This window comes from Gadus chalcogrammus, chromosome 12 (genome assembly GCF_026213295.1).
Source record: "Gadus chalcogrammus isolate NIFS_2021 chromosome 12, NIFS_Gcha_1.0, whole genome shotgun sequence".
Lineage (NCBI taxonomy): Eukaryota > Metazoa > Chordata > Actinopteri > Gadiformes > Gadidae > Gadus > Gadus chalcogrammus.
Genome location: NC_079423.1, coordinates 29,134,518 through 29,152,876, shown reverse-complemented (window position 1 = coordinate 29,152,876; position 18,359 = coordinate 29,134,518). Strand labels below are relative to the sequence as shown.

General features: G+C 46.0%; 1 protein-coding gene across 9 annotated transcripts in view; it reads right to left on the bottom strand.

Moving 5' to 3' along the window:
• The window catches only part of LOC130393762 (unconventional myosin-IXb), a 57,551-nt gene that overhangs the window by 22,928 nt on the left and 16,264 nt on the right, over positions 1–18,359 (bottom strand). For all 9 annotated transcript variants that reach the window (XM_056604482.1, XM_056604485.1, XM_056604484.1 and 6 more), the window contains exons 2-12: positions 18,090–18,311; positions 17,740–17,959; positions 16,854–17,363; positions 7,517–7,611; positions 4,911–4,973; positions 3,518–3,617; positions 1,932–2,032; positions 1,686–1,815; positions 1,256–1,345; positions 721–837; positions 293–427 (exon numbers count right to left, since the gene is read on the bottom strand). In XM_056604482.1, the coding sequence (XP_056460457.1) occupies positions 293–427; positions 721–837; positions 1,256–1,345; positions 1,686–1,815; positions 1,932–2,032; positions 3,518–3,617; positions 4,911–4,973; positions 7,517–7,611; positions 16,854–17,363; positions 17,740–17,959; positions 18,090–18,250 (1,722 nt within the window). In that variant the 5' untranslated portion in view covers positions 18,251–18,311. The remainder of the gene's footprint in view (positions 1–292; positions 428–720; positions 838–1,255; positions 1,346–1,685; positions 1,816–1,931; positions 2,033–3,517; positions 3,618–4,910; positions 4,974–7,516; positions 7,612–16,853; positions 17,364–17,739; positions 17,960–18,089; positions 18,312–18,359) is intronic.

Sequence of the window (18,359 nt, the reverse complement as noted above, 5' to 3'; positions counted from 1 at the left end):
GGGATATCAATAACAAACAAGCTGGGCGATAAGTCGCCTCTAAATAACATTGCCTATTCAACAATTACGAGAAGAACTTGTGCCTCACTTCGGCTGTCAAATTATGAATTATTATTAAATTGATAATTCTAATTGATCATTTAGTTAACAAGGAGACGCTAGGCCTCTTGCTAAATGATTCCTAGAGGTAAGCGTGGACTTAGTCTATCCTACTCAGTGTGTTTTGGCTGGGAATCCAACACCCCATCCCCTAGCAGAGTGACTGAGGAACGATAAGGAGGAGAAGGCGTACCTGCTCCAGTTTGAAGATGTGCTGGTTGAAGTAATACTGTAGCTGCTCGTTGGCATAGTTGATGCAGAACTGCTCAAAGCTGTTGGTTTCAAAGTCCTCAAAGCCAAATATATCCAGGACGCCGATGGACAAACACTGGGAAATAGAAGGCAAGGAACGTATGGCATGAGGTACACGTGAACGAATAACCATCAAATGATGTGCTACTGCGGTATTTGGCTCCAATGCTATACTAGAGATAAGGGTCTCCTAGAAGTAAGCTTACCACAATACAGAGTGGTGTGAGTGAGTGAGTGAGTGAGTGAGTGAGTGAGTGAGTGAGTGAGTGAGTGAGTGAGTGAGTGAGTGAGTGAGTGAGTGAGTGAGTGAGTGAGTGAGTGAGTGAGTGAGTGAGCGAGTGAGTGAGTGAGTGAGTGAGTGAGTCTTACTGGGACGGACTCCTTCATGTCTCTCTTGTTCAGCAGGGCATGGTTGATGCGCAGCACAATCCAGTCGAAGAGGGCACTGTACAGAGACTTGGCCATGGAGTCCCTGGTTGTGATTGCCTGTTGCAAAGCGATAGACGGTGAGTCAATTGGCAGAAATGGTTTGATGTCGGAGGACACACACAGTGTATACATTATATCGGAGCTTGAGAGAAAGGGGACACAGCAGTGATACAGACACTGTGGTATAGAATTTGTTTTAATTATCCATGAAATAATGATTTCTTAACTATTATTTTCCACCATTTCACTCAATGAGAAATGCCATGTTGTATTAGAAATTGGCATTCAATTATCATTCTAAAATATGACAGTGAAAAATGGAGGAACTAGTGAAAATAAAGATCAACAAAAACTATACTTTGTTAACCGTATAAGCATATATAAGTATCCAGAGGAGTCGAAGTGAAAACCCCTATCCAGCCGACTGCGTTATTACTGGGTCTGTACAGCACCACGGGCAGGGCTGGGCTCCTACCTCACTGTGGCTGTAGGGCAGGATGAGTTTGTCATTGACCGTCACCGTCTTCCTCTTAGTCAGGGCCTCAACCAGCAACTCCTCCTTCACCTGGAGCAGGAGCCAATGACACGTTGGTACAGTCAGACATCACCGTAACCACTAGTGAGGCCTGATGTCATGCAAGTCTGCAGATGAAAGCGAAAGCTAATGCAATCCCCCCCCCCCTCGCATCCGGTGGTCAATTATAGAGGGCTAAACCTACTCTTTAACGAGCTGATTGCATGCATCCGTTTTGCCTCTGGCAATTGCAAATCAAATTTAACACACACACACACACACACACACACACACACACACACACACACACACACACACACACACACACACACACACACACACACACACACACACACACACACACACACACACACACACACACACACAGTACCTTCAGCAGATCAGAGAGGGTAGCCAGGACATCAGGAGGCCCCACGTCCAAGCCTTCTTCCCGGCCGTCGGTCTTGTCGCTGTAGGTCACATTTCCCAGGTACAGGATGGCCGACAGTACAGAGAAGATCCTGCATAGGGGTAAAAAAAACAACAACTTTACACAAACAGAACCAAAATTGTCTAAAATCAAAATCTATTCCAATGGTGGTCATGTGCTGACTGCGCTCGTGTTCGGTTGGCTCACTGTTTCTTGGTGGCCGAGAGGAAGCCAACCATCTCCATGGCCTGCTGCAGCCTCTCGAAGTCATGGCGCAAGTCCTCCTCATCCTCGATCCTGAAGTTTTGCTACGGGAGGGGTCAAAGGACAGGCAGGTGGGGGTGAGTTCACATGGCCCTGGGTAAAAAGCAAGAGAGCTCGGCGAGAGAAAGACTGAGGGCAGAAGACGGGATACAAGCGCCTGCAGTGCAAAATAGGAAACTTTCGTCAATCACGACCACAGGTATTCTAAGTATATCACATCAAGAAATCTGGAAAATACTACGGTAACATCTAAAAAACGAATGTAAATTAATAAAATATGTAACAGAAATTACATAAGAAATAGAATACATAAAACCATGCCAAATCGATGTATAAACATGGCCAGAAAGTATTTCTTTGTGAAGGAAAAAGATAAACACGGTTAAAGAAAAGTGTGCAAAACTGTATGGTAAGAAATTGGAATCCTATAAACATGAGAGATGTGTGTGTATGTGTGTATTTGTATATGTATGCGCTCGCGTGTGTGTGTGTGTGTGTGTGTGTGTGTGTGTGTGTGTGTGTGTGTGTGTGTGTGTGTGTGTGTGTGTGTGTGTGTGTGTGTGTGTGTGTGTGTGTGTGTGTGTGTGTGTGTGTAAAAAATGGAGGCTGGAGGTAAACAAAGGGAACTTCATTAACATGCAGTGCACATATGGGCAGGAAGCGGGGAGCAGGTTGCATACGCAGCCCATTCAGTAGAGTGACAATCCCCTTGAATAACAGGCCATCCCATCTCTGAATAACAGGTCATTACAGTCTGAGGGCCGGCCTCCCTCCAGGCCAACATCTCATCATAACATGAGACTTCACAAGAGTCTGCGCTTTATCAATATATATTTCGGAGAACATCGATATAAAAAATCCTTCTAACCATTAGAGCTGACTGACTAAACTGGTCTGAGTGAATGGGTAATTATGTCTTCCCGGGCACAGTTGGTCGGGCATTCATTCATTCATGCGGTTTGAAGCATTGAATAGAGCTCGATGCATACAAATGAGGTGGGGAATGGTAGATAGACAGACTGCACAGGAATAAACCTGATCCAGGCCGGCAGAGATTTTCACACAGCTGCCTCGGTGGTTCAACCTATCAGCACCTTTCTTCTCTGCTGACTGGTTATGCCGTCTGTGAGCCGGAACACATACTTCTTCGATTTCAACTCGCATGGCAGAATGAAGGACTAGGCATTGGAGCCGTCATCGTCCCATCAAACAGATGCAGACGGCCGTGCGGAGGGAATAGGAGTAGACTACGGATAGCATGTGGGGTCACACGGTGCTAGTCGTGCTAGAGGTAAAGGTAGTTATCCCGGTGGACACAGCCGTGTAGAGAGAATAGGTTATAACATATAGGGCTCCATGGAAAAAGATGCTAAAGGTCTCAATGGGACTACCCTGGATAAATAAAGGTTAAATAACAAAAAATAGACATATAGTATGTAGGTGCTACCTGCTTGAGGTGAAGCTAGTTTTCAAGGTGAACACAGCGGTGAAGAGGGAATAGGTAAGAACATATAGTATGTAGGTGGTACCTGTTTGAGGTAAAGGTAGTCTTCAGGTGCCAGCAGCTTGAACTCCCTCCGTTCCTCGTCAGAAGCTCCCATCAGCAGGTAGTAGAACACATGGTAGTTCCTATGGATGGAAACCAACAAGTTAGCTATACGGGTGGACAAAATTGAAATTTTTGGCCAGTTAGTTAAAGTAACATTAAAGCCGTATTTTTGTTGTTGCATGTGACAGCACTTTTGCTAGTTAGCTAGCTTTGCCAGCTTGGTTCTCTTATATTGTAGAAGTTTGATTGTATTTGATTGATTGTTTAAAAACACAGCACAAGGACCGATGGAGGACAATATCCGAGCTGCCTGATGTTGATATCCATTGTCTCTGTGTTGCTACAGGCAACCTTGACGTCTGCCTCGGTAGCTCAGCTGTAAAGCCCCACATGTGTAATGAGTGATTGTATCCATGACACAGCACCACGCCATGCAGCCGGATCACTGTGGTACCAGACACTGTGAACAGCCTGTGTGTGGTTATTTGCAGAATGCGTGGGTTGCTGCTGCTGCTGCTGCTGCTGCTGCTGCTGCTGCTGCTGCTGACTGCATGACTGGCTAGGGTAGGGTGCAAAACCTGACAGCTACGTGTCCTGTACCGGAAGGGACTAGGACTACGGGGGCTGGGGTTGCTGACATTGAGCCCATGAGCAAGCTACCAAACCGAGCTCATATCAAAGGTCCCCAGGGATTAATGAATTATTACCATTAATAATATCAATAATGATGTTATTACTTATTACACTCTACAAAAGGAATGTCATGTTTCATTCCTTTACATAACAGAAGTGAATGCTTAACTCTCACAAACAGCAGAGTTGTTCGTGTCATAAAGCTAAGAATATCACACATTAAAAAATTGCCCCTCACCTATTATTACGACAACAAATTACCTATCCAAGATATATATACTGCAAGCATTGGCCAGTATAAGTTCAAAGAGAGTGAGTGTGGCAGTTGTGTACGTTAAGTATGTCAAGTAAAAGACGTCAGCAGTGTGATTAAGGTATACTAAAAGCATTGTAAGGTTAGAAAAAGTTTTCACCAGTCTATATAAAGTTCAGCACCCTGGCGTACTCAGGTTTCTGTGTGTGTGTGTGTGTCTGTGTGTCTGTGTGTCTGTGTGTGTGTGTGTGTGTGTGTGTGTGTGTGTGTGTGTGTATGTGGTTGCGCGCGTGTGTGTGTGTTTGCACTCGCGTGCATGTGTGTTGGTAGATGAACAAACCGGTCCAAGGCTGGGATTTGGCCTTCACTCAGAATCATTATCAAAACACTAAAAGCCTCTTTATAACCCTTCCTCCCCATTCGTTCAGAGCGTTCCATGAAGGTCCATGAGGTAGAGAGGTGATGACCCCCCCGAGTGGCCCCTCACCTCTCGTTCTCTTCTCTGGACACCAGGCGAGACTTCTCCAGCAAATACTTCTCCACCACAGCCCTGGAGAAAAGACAAGGAAGAAGTGAATCAACAACATGGAAGGGAAGTCAATGCATGAGCATCAATCACTGAAGTTTATCGGCTACCAACCCTATCACCCTAGAAAATGCTGAATATCGTGTGTGTGTGTGTGTGTGTGTGTGTGTGTGTGTGTGTGTGTGTGTGTGTGTGTGTGTGTGTGTGTGTGTGTGTGTGTGTGTGTGTGTGTGTGTGTGTGTGTGTGTGTGTGTGTGTGTGTTCGCATTCAAGACAAAAAAAACGTGTAAATCAGATCTGTCATAATTATATTACGACGAAATCTGCCTTGAAGCGCCTCGTAGAATTACTATGCCGTTTCCCTATACCAATTCAGGTTATTCGTGTCCATCTAAGGAGCAGAAGGAAGTGAAGACAGACATGAGGCGACATGCAATGGCCACGTGCCCTATGACACAAATAGACCGATTTTATAAAATGGGCTGAATCATTTTTTTAATATCAACCAGCCGTGACATAGGGGGAGATGCGCCAAAGGTCAAAATGGACACCAAGATTTATTGAGAAGTACTGAAGTAAGTCCTAAAGAGTGAATAGAAAAAAGGAATCAGATTTCAATTGTGCAGTGGGTTGGAAGGGAGGGGGGGGGGGACTTGGCTTGATGCTCTAAAATAATGTTTGGATTAGTGTCGTATGTCTTTGCTACGGGCATGTCTTTTTAGCGAGCAAGCCACAGATCTCCACAGAAATGTTAACCACCATGAAAGCTTCCAGCGCTTAATGGCACCGCTTATACGAAGAGTCCTTGGTAGAAGCATCAAAAATAACATCGGAACATACCATGGCCGTATATGCAGGCTTGGCTGTAAATATTTGCCAGCCTGAGTCCTCCCAAGAGTACTTATTATGGCGCAGAAGATTTAATGTAATTTCAAGCCCGTCCACATAATGTAGGAGACAAAGCCTAGCTCCACGCCGAAAATATACGGGAAACTATTCTATGGCACTAAATATCTTCAGGGTTTTGTTCTGTATATTTTTTTTCGCTGTTTACTTGATCTCCTTCAGATTTCGTCACTCCTCTCGTTACCTACACCTCCTGTGTTAACACACCATGGGGCAAAGCAAAGGTAGGGCCCATAAAGTATGAGAATAGTAAAAAGGGAAGTTGAGGGCCTCTGTTGTAATTTAACAAAAAATAAAGTAATCTGCAGGAAGCTGGACAAGAGACTTTTTCCAGCAACACGTGCTAGTTATGTAACAGTCTGCATCTATAAGGCATAACCCAGACCTCACACCTGAAAGGGAACACACACATACACACATTATCCTTGAGTCAAAAACTCAAGGGTACAGAATCAGATTGTTACCTGCATGATTACAGAGAAACACAAGACACATACAAAGCCACTCACACGCACACTTGATTACACCTTGTATAAACTGCCCAGTCCCTACACAACCCCTGAAGAGTTTGAAATTTATTCTGACCACAGCCCACTCGCGTCCCAGTGGAGAGAAAAGTAGGCGGGTCTGAGAGCAAACTGAAATATGTCAGTTGGTGTTTCAGCCAAAGCGGATCGGAACAGTAGCCAGTCCCGTTCGGGTCTTTGTTAATCTCCTTTATGGACACGCCGAATAATCCCGGTGGACTGATAGAGAGATAGCCGCTTTTGTTAGGCCCGCAGTGGAGCTCCATGGTACTAGAGAAATGAGTGTCCGTTTGGTTCAAAGCCACCATGGGAGACGCACCACAGGAAGAGAGGAAAACAATCACAGCACTGATGATCAGCACACAGTGTGTGTGTGCGTGTGGACACGCATGCGGGTGCGTGTGTCTGTGTGTATTTGGGTCATGCCTTGCGCTACCATTCTAAAAGGGGTTTCACACTGCAGCACGGCCAGCCGTCAGCCCGCTAATTGAATTCAACGACCCTTATTGGATTACGAGCCCCTCTGGGGGAAAAGCAATCCAATAGAGGACGATGAGTATGGGGTGCTTTTAGGGCCTAATCAGGTTGTTGCTTGGCCCCTCACCATGAACTGCACCCAGCAGCTGTCGCCTCTGGCCCCGTTGCTGCCGCATATATAAACTCAGCTGCCACTGATATGCATGCACGTTATCTATAAAAGAAGATGGTTTCAACTGCTCACAGCAGGGGGGGGGGGGGGGGGGGGGGGAGATGAGGAAGTGACACGGCGGGCTAGATTCTCATGCAGTGGCCGACCACACGAGTTGACTCCACAGAGGGGGAGAAGAGGAACCAGTGAACTTGAGGCTGGAGTCTGAGCATACTGCATGACGTAAGAATAAGCAGTTGACAGTAAACGGTGCAGAGATACCGGTGAGTAGAAACGTTCCTATAGACAGGAAGTGGCTGTAAAGACAGGAAAGGGACCTTTAACAAGCGCCGCGTGTCATTTTTGCAATGCATGGTCCTCCGGAACAGCATACGCACCCTCCCCGAGCTAGTCTACGTGAGAATGTACTTGTGAGAGGTGGCTGATAGGAAAATGGGTCGGTGTTGTGTGCAGAGTGGATGCAGGGGGCACTGCCGGCTCCTCACCCTCTCACTACGCCGCTCTCCAGGTAGTTGACCTGGATGAACTTCCCAAAGCGACTGGAGTTGTTGTTGTGGGCCGTCTTGGCGTTCCCAAAGGCCTAGCGGGGAAATGGGAGAGAGAGAGAGAGAGAGATAGAGGAAAAGAGAGAGAGAAAAACACAGGGTTAGGTTATTACTTTGTTTTTTACCTCAAAATGTATGTTTACATAAATTGCATGCAGGGAATTGCCAAGATATTAAACTACAAATTTGTGGAGAGGTACTCCATGCTTGAAACATCAAGCATGCAGATCTGTTGGACTTATCAGCAACAAAAAACCCTAACAAGGCAATGACTGACTCCTACCATCTGTTGGCCTACAATTAAGGAAAGAACAGACAAAAAACAACAATAACAACAAATCAGGATGACAACTAGCAACCTCCAGGGCCCAAAGGTCACGACTGGTTGAAAACAGCAGCTGACCTCACAGCAGGAGGCCAGACAGTGAGAGTGGGTGTGAGTGTGTGAGTGTGTGTGAGAGAGTGCGTGTGTGTGTGTGTGTGTGTGAGTGGTTGTTTATGTGTGAGAATGTGTGTCTTCTTTGCTCCTGGGACCCTTAAAAAAGGGTCAGCATCTGTTGCTTGTTTTCCGCTCTTAAGATAAGTCCATCTTTCGTTCCATCTCTCTTACTTTCATCCCTCTGTTATCCTACACATCCTCTCAAGCATCTCCCCTTTCTCTCTCTCTGTGTGTTTGCGCGTGCGTATGCGTGCGTGCGTGCGTGTGTGCAGCGAGAGACACTAGGTGGTGGATGATAAATGAGGCTGAGGGGGCTATCTGTATAGGGCTGTCAGACCAGAAAGGAACAGAGAACCCCCTCCCCACTCTGGGGTGGAAGCCATACCCAACCAGGGACACACAGAGCTCAGCTCAAAAGGTCTCAAAGAGGGCCCCCTGTTTACTGTTCTGATGCCGGTCACACTCCTTTTTTATCGTCGTCTCCTTCTCCTCTCAGACACACAACGGGGGAAGTTGACTTGATGCATATTAAACAGACACTACTTTGAGAGCTCCACACGAATAGCAGAACGAATTCCAAACCATTTGTGGAGATACACAAAGTCACACACCCATTTCCTTCTCTTTTTTTTTTTACCAGAACGGCGTACATTAGCATCTGAGAGCGCCCACATTTTTTTTACGAAAAATATACTGAAGCCATTCCCTTTTGTCAGGAGTACTAGGGAATTTTACAGCCATTTTATGTTCTTCTCTCACGGTGTCAGTGAACTACACCAATGCACCAGGCGGAAGTATGGGATAACGCAGAAAAAGCGTAGCCTTAAAATGTCTTTGTGTTCCCAGGGGAACCAGTCGTAGAGGCAGCTCCTTGGTGACGCAGTCAGGAAGATGAAGAAAGTCTGACTACGTTCAGGAAGTTCGTCACCCGTGACCAAAATCATCAATAAAAAAAAAAAGAAAGGTCTACGCCCAACTTGCCTGGACAGGGCTCGGCGCACTCGGGAGTTTACATTCCCAGTATCCGTGTTTGTGTTTGAATGCATTTGTGTCCGTCAGTCAGACCTCTGGAGTGTTTCTGTACGTTTGGCGGGAGTTTATTGGAAATAAATAACCAAACATCTGTGTGTTCGACATCTATTTATTCAGGTGTGGTCCGCCATGACTAAAGGTCAGCACAACTTGCGCCAGTTTTTTAGGTTTGTGTATGCGTCTGTGCCCCCCGTGTGTTGGTGTGTGTATCTGTGTGTGGTGTGTGTTTGCATATGAGAGAGAGAGTGAGTGAGCGATTGAGCGATAATTACATTATCCATTCGACTCAGTGTTTTACTGCTCCACCACCAGCAAAGAGTACTGCATCGACATAGAAATCTCCTTTTGTGAGGCCAAAACCCCTCCACCATGGAAGGAATGCTAAACATGTCAAAGCAACACTTAAATATGCCCCAAATGAACGCTCCTATTGGCTCACAGCGCCCCCAGGTAATACGTTAGTGGATCGACGGTTTGCCAAGCCTTCGTGTGTCCATGGTTACCTGTGGGCTAGTTTCCCCATTGAAACACGGACTGCTCTTTGTGTCTGTATAACACAAAGGAGGAGGAGGGAGGAGGAAGCAAAGATTGTGGGATAGAAATAGAGGCCCTACGTGAACTAAGAGAAGTGCGTGTGCATGCAAGTGTTGAGGCAAAACAACAAAATGCAGCACATGTCAAAATTCTCAAAATTGACCTGACCAGTTCCCCTCTGTGGTTGACTTGAAAAAAATAAAAAGATTGTGCCTTCAGTACTGTATCACTGAATGTCTTCGCCTGCATTTCATCAATAATCTTTGTGAGGTACAGAAAGGAAAACACGACAGGGGGGGGGGGAAGGGGAAAAAAAGGTTATAATTCATCAGTGAAAGGGTTTGAGCCGTTGTCTTGGAGACTAGTCCTAATTACGATTTGAACTGAGCCTTACATGTCTACCGGCCCAACAGAGTGACTGTTAAATGTTTCCAGTGGCGCTGCCAGGGCCCAGGCACCTCGCTACAGCGTGGATACGATCACAAAGGGAGGCTACACAATCCAACTGCCGCAACCAGAATTCCCACATTCATTCGGGCCAACGGTATGCACAAACACGGATGTACAGAGGGGACACGCTCAAGCGCGCACACACACACTGTACTCTACTTCCTTTTGCGTAAAGAGAGTCAATACTTGGATAACAAGTTAGGAACGTCTTATAAGAAGTGATCACGGCCATCCGAGGCAAACTGTCCAGGGTTCCCGCTCACGCTGACGGAAATAACAAACGCTGTTTGTTTGCTCCGAATGTGGAAAATGTGTTTGCTGAGTTCACATGACGGGATCAATTGAACAAATACACGTCGATAGACAGCTACGGCTCTGTAGTCTGCCCCGCTGGGTGCCTCCTCGACGAGCCACCAAATGCAATTCCCAGATCACCCCCGGGGCTGTGGCTCAACTGACTGTTCACAAAGAGAGGATTCTTTGGTCCTCAACAACAACAACAACTGTCTCAATGGCATTCAGCAACGCTGGTTTGAACAATGTCGATAAATGCAACGGCACAACAACGTGCTAACGGCTGCTAGTAGGGCATTCGAGGTGGTGTGTGGCGCCTTCTAGGGACATGGCGAGGGGGCTTTTCTTCCGTGCCTCGGCGCCAGTATCGCGGTCGTAGTACTCTGTCAACGGAAGGATATGCACGTAGGGGAGCGTTCATAAGGAACGGTAAATAATGAAAACGAAGCACATGCTGTACATGTTTTAAAGAACAAAAGCACGTTTGTCTAGTTATCATATGACAACGGCTCACTGGCCCTGGACGCTAGTATAGTCCGAGTGGACCCAGAGCAGTTGATTCTTGTTTTGAAGAGCAACACGGGGGGGGGGGGGGGATTTGAGCTACGAGACTCATTGAGAATGCTGCATAATGCATCTTAACCGAGGTGTCTCCATAGAAGGAATAACGTGAGCTGACCTCAAGTCAGATTGAAATCCACCTTCCCTATTTAACTGGTTTTACATGTTGTAAGGCAACACAAGGAAACGTGAGAGGAAAAGTGGGCCGTTGGAAGGTCGACAAAGCACAGGGAAAAAAAGGAAAAAGAAAAGCTGTAATTTCAAGCAGTAATCTTGTGGGAGTAGGGTGGCCTTTTACCAGATCTGAGCCGTTTCAGGCAGCCCCACCCAAGCCAGGGAGGGTACCACGTTTAACTCCAGTCTGCGGTCTGGTCCCAGCACCACCAAACAGGCCTCGGAACTGGCCCGGTACAGGTCGCTACATGCCAAACACATTCCACCAGCGAGGAACAGCACATCCTACTGATAAGCCTGAAATATATTAACTTAAGGCTGATCAAAGTGATTAAGATCAGAATGTTGGCTTCATCAGTGTGTGGGTGCGTGTGCATGCATGAGTGTGTTGGGGCAGGCATGTCCATCACTTTGAGGTTGGCTTTATAGATATATTTCTGAAGATTGTCTAAATACGTTGTGACCATAAATTGCTGATGAATCAAGAGAGTGCCATTAAACAAGAGATACACAATAGTGGTACAGACAGAACTGGCAGCTATTCCTTTGGACTTCCTGAACAAGAACACAATGCAGAGGCCTGTTCATAAGCCAACCCCAAAGACTCTGAGCCAATGGCAACAGGGGCCTACCGCTGTTACATCGTAACCAATCTGCTTCCTGTCAAGGATATGTCTGTATGAGCAGGACTTCCTGTCGGGGAACCAATGTGAATTAAAGAAAACCCATGGCTTGATTCAATTAAGATATCGAACAAGGTAGAGGTTTACAACTTGAAAGGTAGAGACAAATGGATAAAATAAAGTCATGTACGTTGGTTTTCTGATCCGAAGTATAGAAAAAGAGACATATTTCATTGGATTATACAAGCCAAAGCCAGCCTTGTTTCGTTTTCTATCAGATGATCAACCTTGCATACATCACACTGAATAGCAGGAAAACCCAACTGAAAAAACTGGGAACTGGCTCTATCGGCGCGTGCTTATTATTTTATCATTAATTAGTATCGAGATGGACTACCGAGGATCTGTAATCCAGAAGGTGTTACAACGCAACGAACAGGGTAAACACGCATCGCCACCAAGCTTTCGTCTCTCGAGAAGTTAATTAAAGTTAATTAAAGTTAGTTAAAGTTAATAATATGAACCTAGAATCTGTAATAATGCATGTAGAGTTGTTCCGGTACCTCTATCACAAACTCCTCCGATACTGCCTAAAATGCCGCGGGTATCGGTGTAGTACGCAAGTCTATATGCCGATCCAACCATCACGTGACTAGCTCATTTAAGACACAGGCAAAGAACATCAAACACTTCAATGTAATGCTGAGTTCGTTGATGGTCAGAGGTGGAAAGTCGGAATGGGAAACACGTCATCTCCGATAGGGCTGGGTATCGTGGCCAATTTACTAAATAGATTAGATTTCGATTCATAAGGTTCTGAATCGATTATTCATGATTCGATTAGATTCAATCTGCTCTTAAATAATGAAAATGGCTCAACTGTGTTACAAAATAAAAATGTACCTTATTTTTTCTCTTCACCTTAAACAACAAGTTTTAAGTGTAAGCTTGTAAATTGGACAGTTTAAACTTGAGCTGTAAACAATACTGTCTCAAGTCTCAAAAGTGCAAATTTGAAATTAGAAACTTGCAATCATGCTTGAACTACAAAATGTCATCACTTCAAATTGCATAAAGGCATTGTTTATTAAAGTGCAAAAATAATAATTATGGTAACAAAAAAAACAACGATCTCATGCCCTATGAATAGATATTGCAAAATTGAAATGAAATCAATCGAAAAATATATTACGGTAAATTGATTTTTTTACCCAGCCCTAATCTCCAATCTACGCGCCATGTCTAAAATATTGGTTGTCGACACTGAGTGAACCTACTAAACATTGCTTGTCATCGTAAGAGAACTCTTCAATAAGAACAAGTGCTATTAATGCTTACGCTGCTAGATGCTGTATCGGTATATACTCTATCGGTAAAAACATCACTACCCTCTGAAAAGTCTAACAGTTGTGAATAAGCAGCACAAGGAAACACAGTCACTTGAGCCTACTTAGGGTCGGTTGAGAATTAGCTCAGACAGGCACTTGGCATGGCATCACCTTATTCTCTGGAAGCACCAAGCCCTACCGACATCGAGACTTCCTTCAGAACACAGAAGGTGGGAAAAACGACATGCTGTAAAAATAACTAACAGAAGGCAAACCAGTTAAACCGGTTCAGCAGCAAGACCACTATTCAGAGCAGGTAAGCTGTACTGCATGCGCAAAGTTATGGGTTTGTATGGGTTAGGTAGAAATCTCAAAAACGCGTCACAGTTAGGCAAATAACATGGGCCGGACACAAGTATAATAGCTAATTATGTCCACCAGCATTTTATCAGAGCAGGGGCATTGAGCCTGGAGGCAGCAGAACACACAGGAGGCTACATAGAAGACCACAGTCAGTTACAGAAACTATGATCTCATGTCTTCAGTATGTGACCAAATCTTGGAGGGCTCTCCAAAGGCCCCTGGAGATACAAACAGTCAGTAAAACACACAGAGGCCGTTGAACACACAAACACATATATACACCTAGCCAAAGAATCCGTACACATCCGTATCAGTATCTGTAAACAGTATTCTACCACACGTTAGTGAACACTAGCGAGACATTTTTCAGGAACTTGAGGAACTCTTGGCTTTCTCCACTTTCCAGTTTTGTGTTAACCGTTTTTTAACTCGGGAATAAAGGCTGACCTTTACCCGACTGAAACAAATGCAACTAGACCGAAGCTTCACCAGACCGATCTGTTTGTCAAACCAGTCAATTGTATGGACAAATTAGCAAGTCAACAATAAAAACAGGAATCTTTCTATGTCCCTGCAGCAGAGACATATTCAGTCTATTACCACAAAATGCATTTGCTAGCATCCTTTTTGGCAAGACAGACACGACTGAGGTTGGAACGCAATCTCTGTTCCCTCTTCAGATGGGGGTCGGGCCACACCGATCCAGCCTTTGTGTCTGCTCCTCCAACCACAGTTCTGGAGAGAGGTAACCAACACAGAGCCTTCGAGGACTGCAATGTAAAAAGAGAGGCGACACGTCTGCCAAAAGGAAGCAGGATTCTGCTGACGGCAGGGAAAGTCTCGCCGTCCCCCACGCCTCTTTTGACCTGTCATTGGTCGTTGAGATACGGCGCTTGTTCTGACACACACATCAGGAACCCGGAGCTGCAGGCAACTGGCTCAGAGCCCTTGGAGATCTCCCTGGAGGCCACATGCTCAGATGACTACAGCTTTATTCTGTAATGCAACGCAATGCTTCATCCTATTCCCCCCATCTCTGGGCCCTCCGGGTTACTTTCCAAATAAAATAGCTGCTCCAGTTCAACTTCATGTAAATGATCGCCTCAAAGGGGTAATGCGAGGTGAGCGGTGTACATCCGTGGTATTGATAGACCACAGAGGTTTCCGCTGCTCGTTTGATGTATAAAACCTACATGCCTCGAAAGAATATATTGGTGAAAGTACTATTTTTAGTGACATTGGTTAGAAATAATAAAAGGAATGCATGCAGAGAAGATGTATCGACAGGATATTGCTGGTGCTCTAACCGCCAAGGTTAATAAGTGATTACCAAATACTGTAAAATGTGTGTTTGAATTGCTCCAAGGTGTGTGTACAGGCCACTAATTAGGTAGTTTACACCATAGAATTTACCCCACTAAAACAACATGGACAAATTCCCGGATCACTTCAAATAGATGCTGCAGCAAGGTTGAAAGTCATCCATCCTTGAACATTAAACAATGAGGTAGTGATAGGAAATGGTGGGGTCCATTTCCTCATATGCTCCAAGACAAACACTCCGGTGACCTGGAGTACGTGAGTGAGTACGAGGACACGGCGTCTCTCTCTGAGAGCCCCAGTGCCGTCCCTGATCAAGGGGGCAGGGACTGTAAATCCTTCCATATGTGAAATTGAAGGAAGAATCCTTTTCTCATTACAGGGAAGAAAATCCATAACCACCTAAATAAAGAATGGTATTTAGTCTAAGAAAACAATCACAGAGAGAACAAGCACGGCCTGACGAAGACCCCAGTTGTCAAACCGTAAGAAATCAACAGCTACTCTGCTATTTGAAAGCGTTTGTTTATGGACAGTGGATGCAACTCCTATGAGTCCAAACCAAGAGGACTACAGTGATTCACAACTGTTTTATTCTGCAGATAGACTGGATAGTTACTTCTCCGGCTGATCAACAATAATCCCCATTTCCCTCCTCTTACTGCCTGATAAGCATGACGGGAGAAAATCAACAGAATAGAATATTTAAAAAAAAATGCACAAACAATGGAAGTAGTGTTTGCTGACAGTATGTCTTGAGAGGATTGGGCAAAGGTTGGTTTTTCATTGAAAAGTGCTGACTCAGTGTGTATGATTAGGCCTGTTACACATCTACCCAATCCCGCTACCTCAATCCCGAGACCGGCTGTCCTTTACTGATCTTAAGTCACTTCTACCGACTGCCTTCACTATACAAGACTGCTCAAGGGAAGTTCAACAATTTAATCAATCCAATGTGTTACAGTGCTTGTGGAACAAATCATTCACATTTATTCATGCATGTTGCTTTTGTCCACAGCAACGTACAAGTATAAAGCAAACAAACAAAGCACGCACCAGATACATGAGCTAGGATGAACTATGATATTCAAGTGCCGGGACTAAGTATTCCAAGAATTTAGGAATTAAATGGGACAATAATATTAGCACAGTAAGGCTAAATCAGAAACAACATTTGGATTTCTTAAGGTCTCACAAGGTCTCTCAAAAAGTTGGATCTTCTCTTAGTCAATCAGCAATATGGAAAACACCTAGAATGTCTGTCAGATAAGATGCCAGATAATAGCCAGACAGTCTGTTTGCTTATGGCCAGTCCCCATGGCTTTTCCCTCAGGTTAAAGATGCAAGTATTGACCAAGTCTGCTGACTCAATAGTTCACCACAAAATGACGGAAATGATTCTCAAAACCTTCTCCACATCAACATAAACAAATTGTTCTGCTAAAACCAAGTATAGTTGATGCAGGGGGTTCGTACTCCGCAGAAGTTAACAACAGACTATCATCTCACCATCTAACTTCAAGCTGGGCTTCCAATGAAATGACTTGCTTGTAACTTCCGGTACTGATTCCAACTAATTCTATCTATTAATAAATTAATTATTTAAACCACATGGTCTGATTATTCATAGTCAGGAAGATGGCTAGCCTATGATTATTAATGAACTCTTCCCGAGTTACCATGTACGGTCATGTGTGTGTATGTGTTAGAAAAACGTATGAGTCACTTTATGACGAAGCATCGTCGCATCATCAATGAGAGCCAACTTCATTCCTCATCAAGTGAACAGAAAACACTCACTTTACACTTCAATCACCGTCTTAGTAATTAACTCATCATTGACTTCCCGTATGACTCATTAGGAGCTGCAGAAAGTCGTCAGGAACACCAGCCACCCTAACTAGCCTCACCCTAATTGCTTCCGACGAGTTGGCTGTTGCCTTGCATGGGCGACACCGCCGTCAGGGTATGGATGCAGGTTTGAATGGGCAAACGTGAGGCAATACTTGTGAAGCACTTTGCGATGCCACAGCTCTGACCAGTGTGTAGTGTGCTCAATTGGCCGTGTTGAACATGTTAACATTGAACACTTAATGTGCAACGCTCGTGTAAGGAAAACCCTAAACAATACCACAACAATGTATAAATACAGTCCTCACCTCCAGTACCGGTCCAGCTCCGAGAATGGTCCTCTCCACCCCGCTGGCATAGCCCTTCTGACTGAGGGCGGTCAGGCAATGAATCAGGAAGTTGGTGCTCTGGGTCTTGCCCGAGCCGCTCTCCCCGGAGATGACGATACACTGGTTGACCCTCTTCCTCAGCATGGCGTAGTAAGCTACGTCCGCGATGGCAAAGATGTGAGGCTCCAGCTTGCCGAGCTGGTGGTTCTCGTACATCTTGACGTACTTGGGGTTGTAGATGGGCAGGAACTTGAAGGGGTTGATGGCGATGAGGATGCTGCCGGCGTACGTGTAGATCTTCTTCTTGTGGAAGCGGGTGCGCAGGTTCTCCAGGATGCTGTCCTCGTTGAGGGCGGGCAGGTTGCAGAGGTCTGCAAAGTCATCCTGGGGAGGGGGGAGGAAGCCCCTGGCCGCCAGCCTCTGCGCCTGCTGTTCCGTGGTCAGGGCAGGGAGGTGGACGTACTGGATGGTGCCGTCGCGGTTGCTCTCCTGGTGAGAAAAAGGGAAACCAGAGCACATTCAAATACATTTCGAGGGTAAAAGCGAAAGTAGGATTTAGATCGCTTTTCTAACCAGCGGCCACTCAAAGTGCTTTACAATATTGCCTAACATTAACACAATCATGCACAATTCATGCACATTCATACACCGATGGCGGTGGCAACCAGGCAAGGTGACAGCCGGCTCGTCGAGAGCAGTTGGGGTTTGGGGTCTCGCTCAGCGACACCTCGACACAACGGGGATTGAGCTAGCAACCTTCCGGTTACCAGCCGACCCGCTCCACCTCCTGAGCCACATAGAACGCAAGTAAAGCACAATGACCCACAGTGAGTAGTAGGTAGGTGACCCTGCTCGTCTACTGTACCTGTAGTAAGAAATAAAAGCCCAGGCTCTGGGGGTGTTCCTCCTGGGCCCTCCGGGGCCACAGCAGCAGCCTCTGCACGGGCAGGTCCCCAGACTCCAGGATCCACTCCTCCCCGCCGCACTCCTTCACCTCCGCCAACACATACAGCCTGCTGGGGTCCAGCCCCAGAGCCGCGGCCGCGTCGCAGATCACCGAGGCGGCGGTCGCATCCTTCTGAACTCTTGATTGGTCAAACAGACACGCAAACGACGCGATCGGCTGCGATCAGCTACACGACATCAATCTTCTCATTTCAAAAACGAACGAAAAATAAATAATGGAAGGGCGGTTTTGAATGACATCGGACCAACCTGAGATAGCAGCAGGCAGAGGACTCTGTAGCCAACCGTGGGTAGATCTGAAGCAGGTAGGAGCGGCCGTCTTGGGGGTTAGCTGCCTTTCCTCCCCCCCCTCCTCCTCCTCCTCCGCTCGTGATCGTTGCCATTGTGGCAGCGCCATCTCTGACACTCATTCTGAGCCAGGGGGAGTGGCCTCTGCATGCCGCATCCACCGCCTCACTCACCGCTCAGCACCTGCAGGACAGATGTGCACGTCGGTCAGCGTCAGCCGTCCATTCGTAT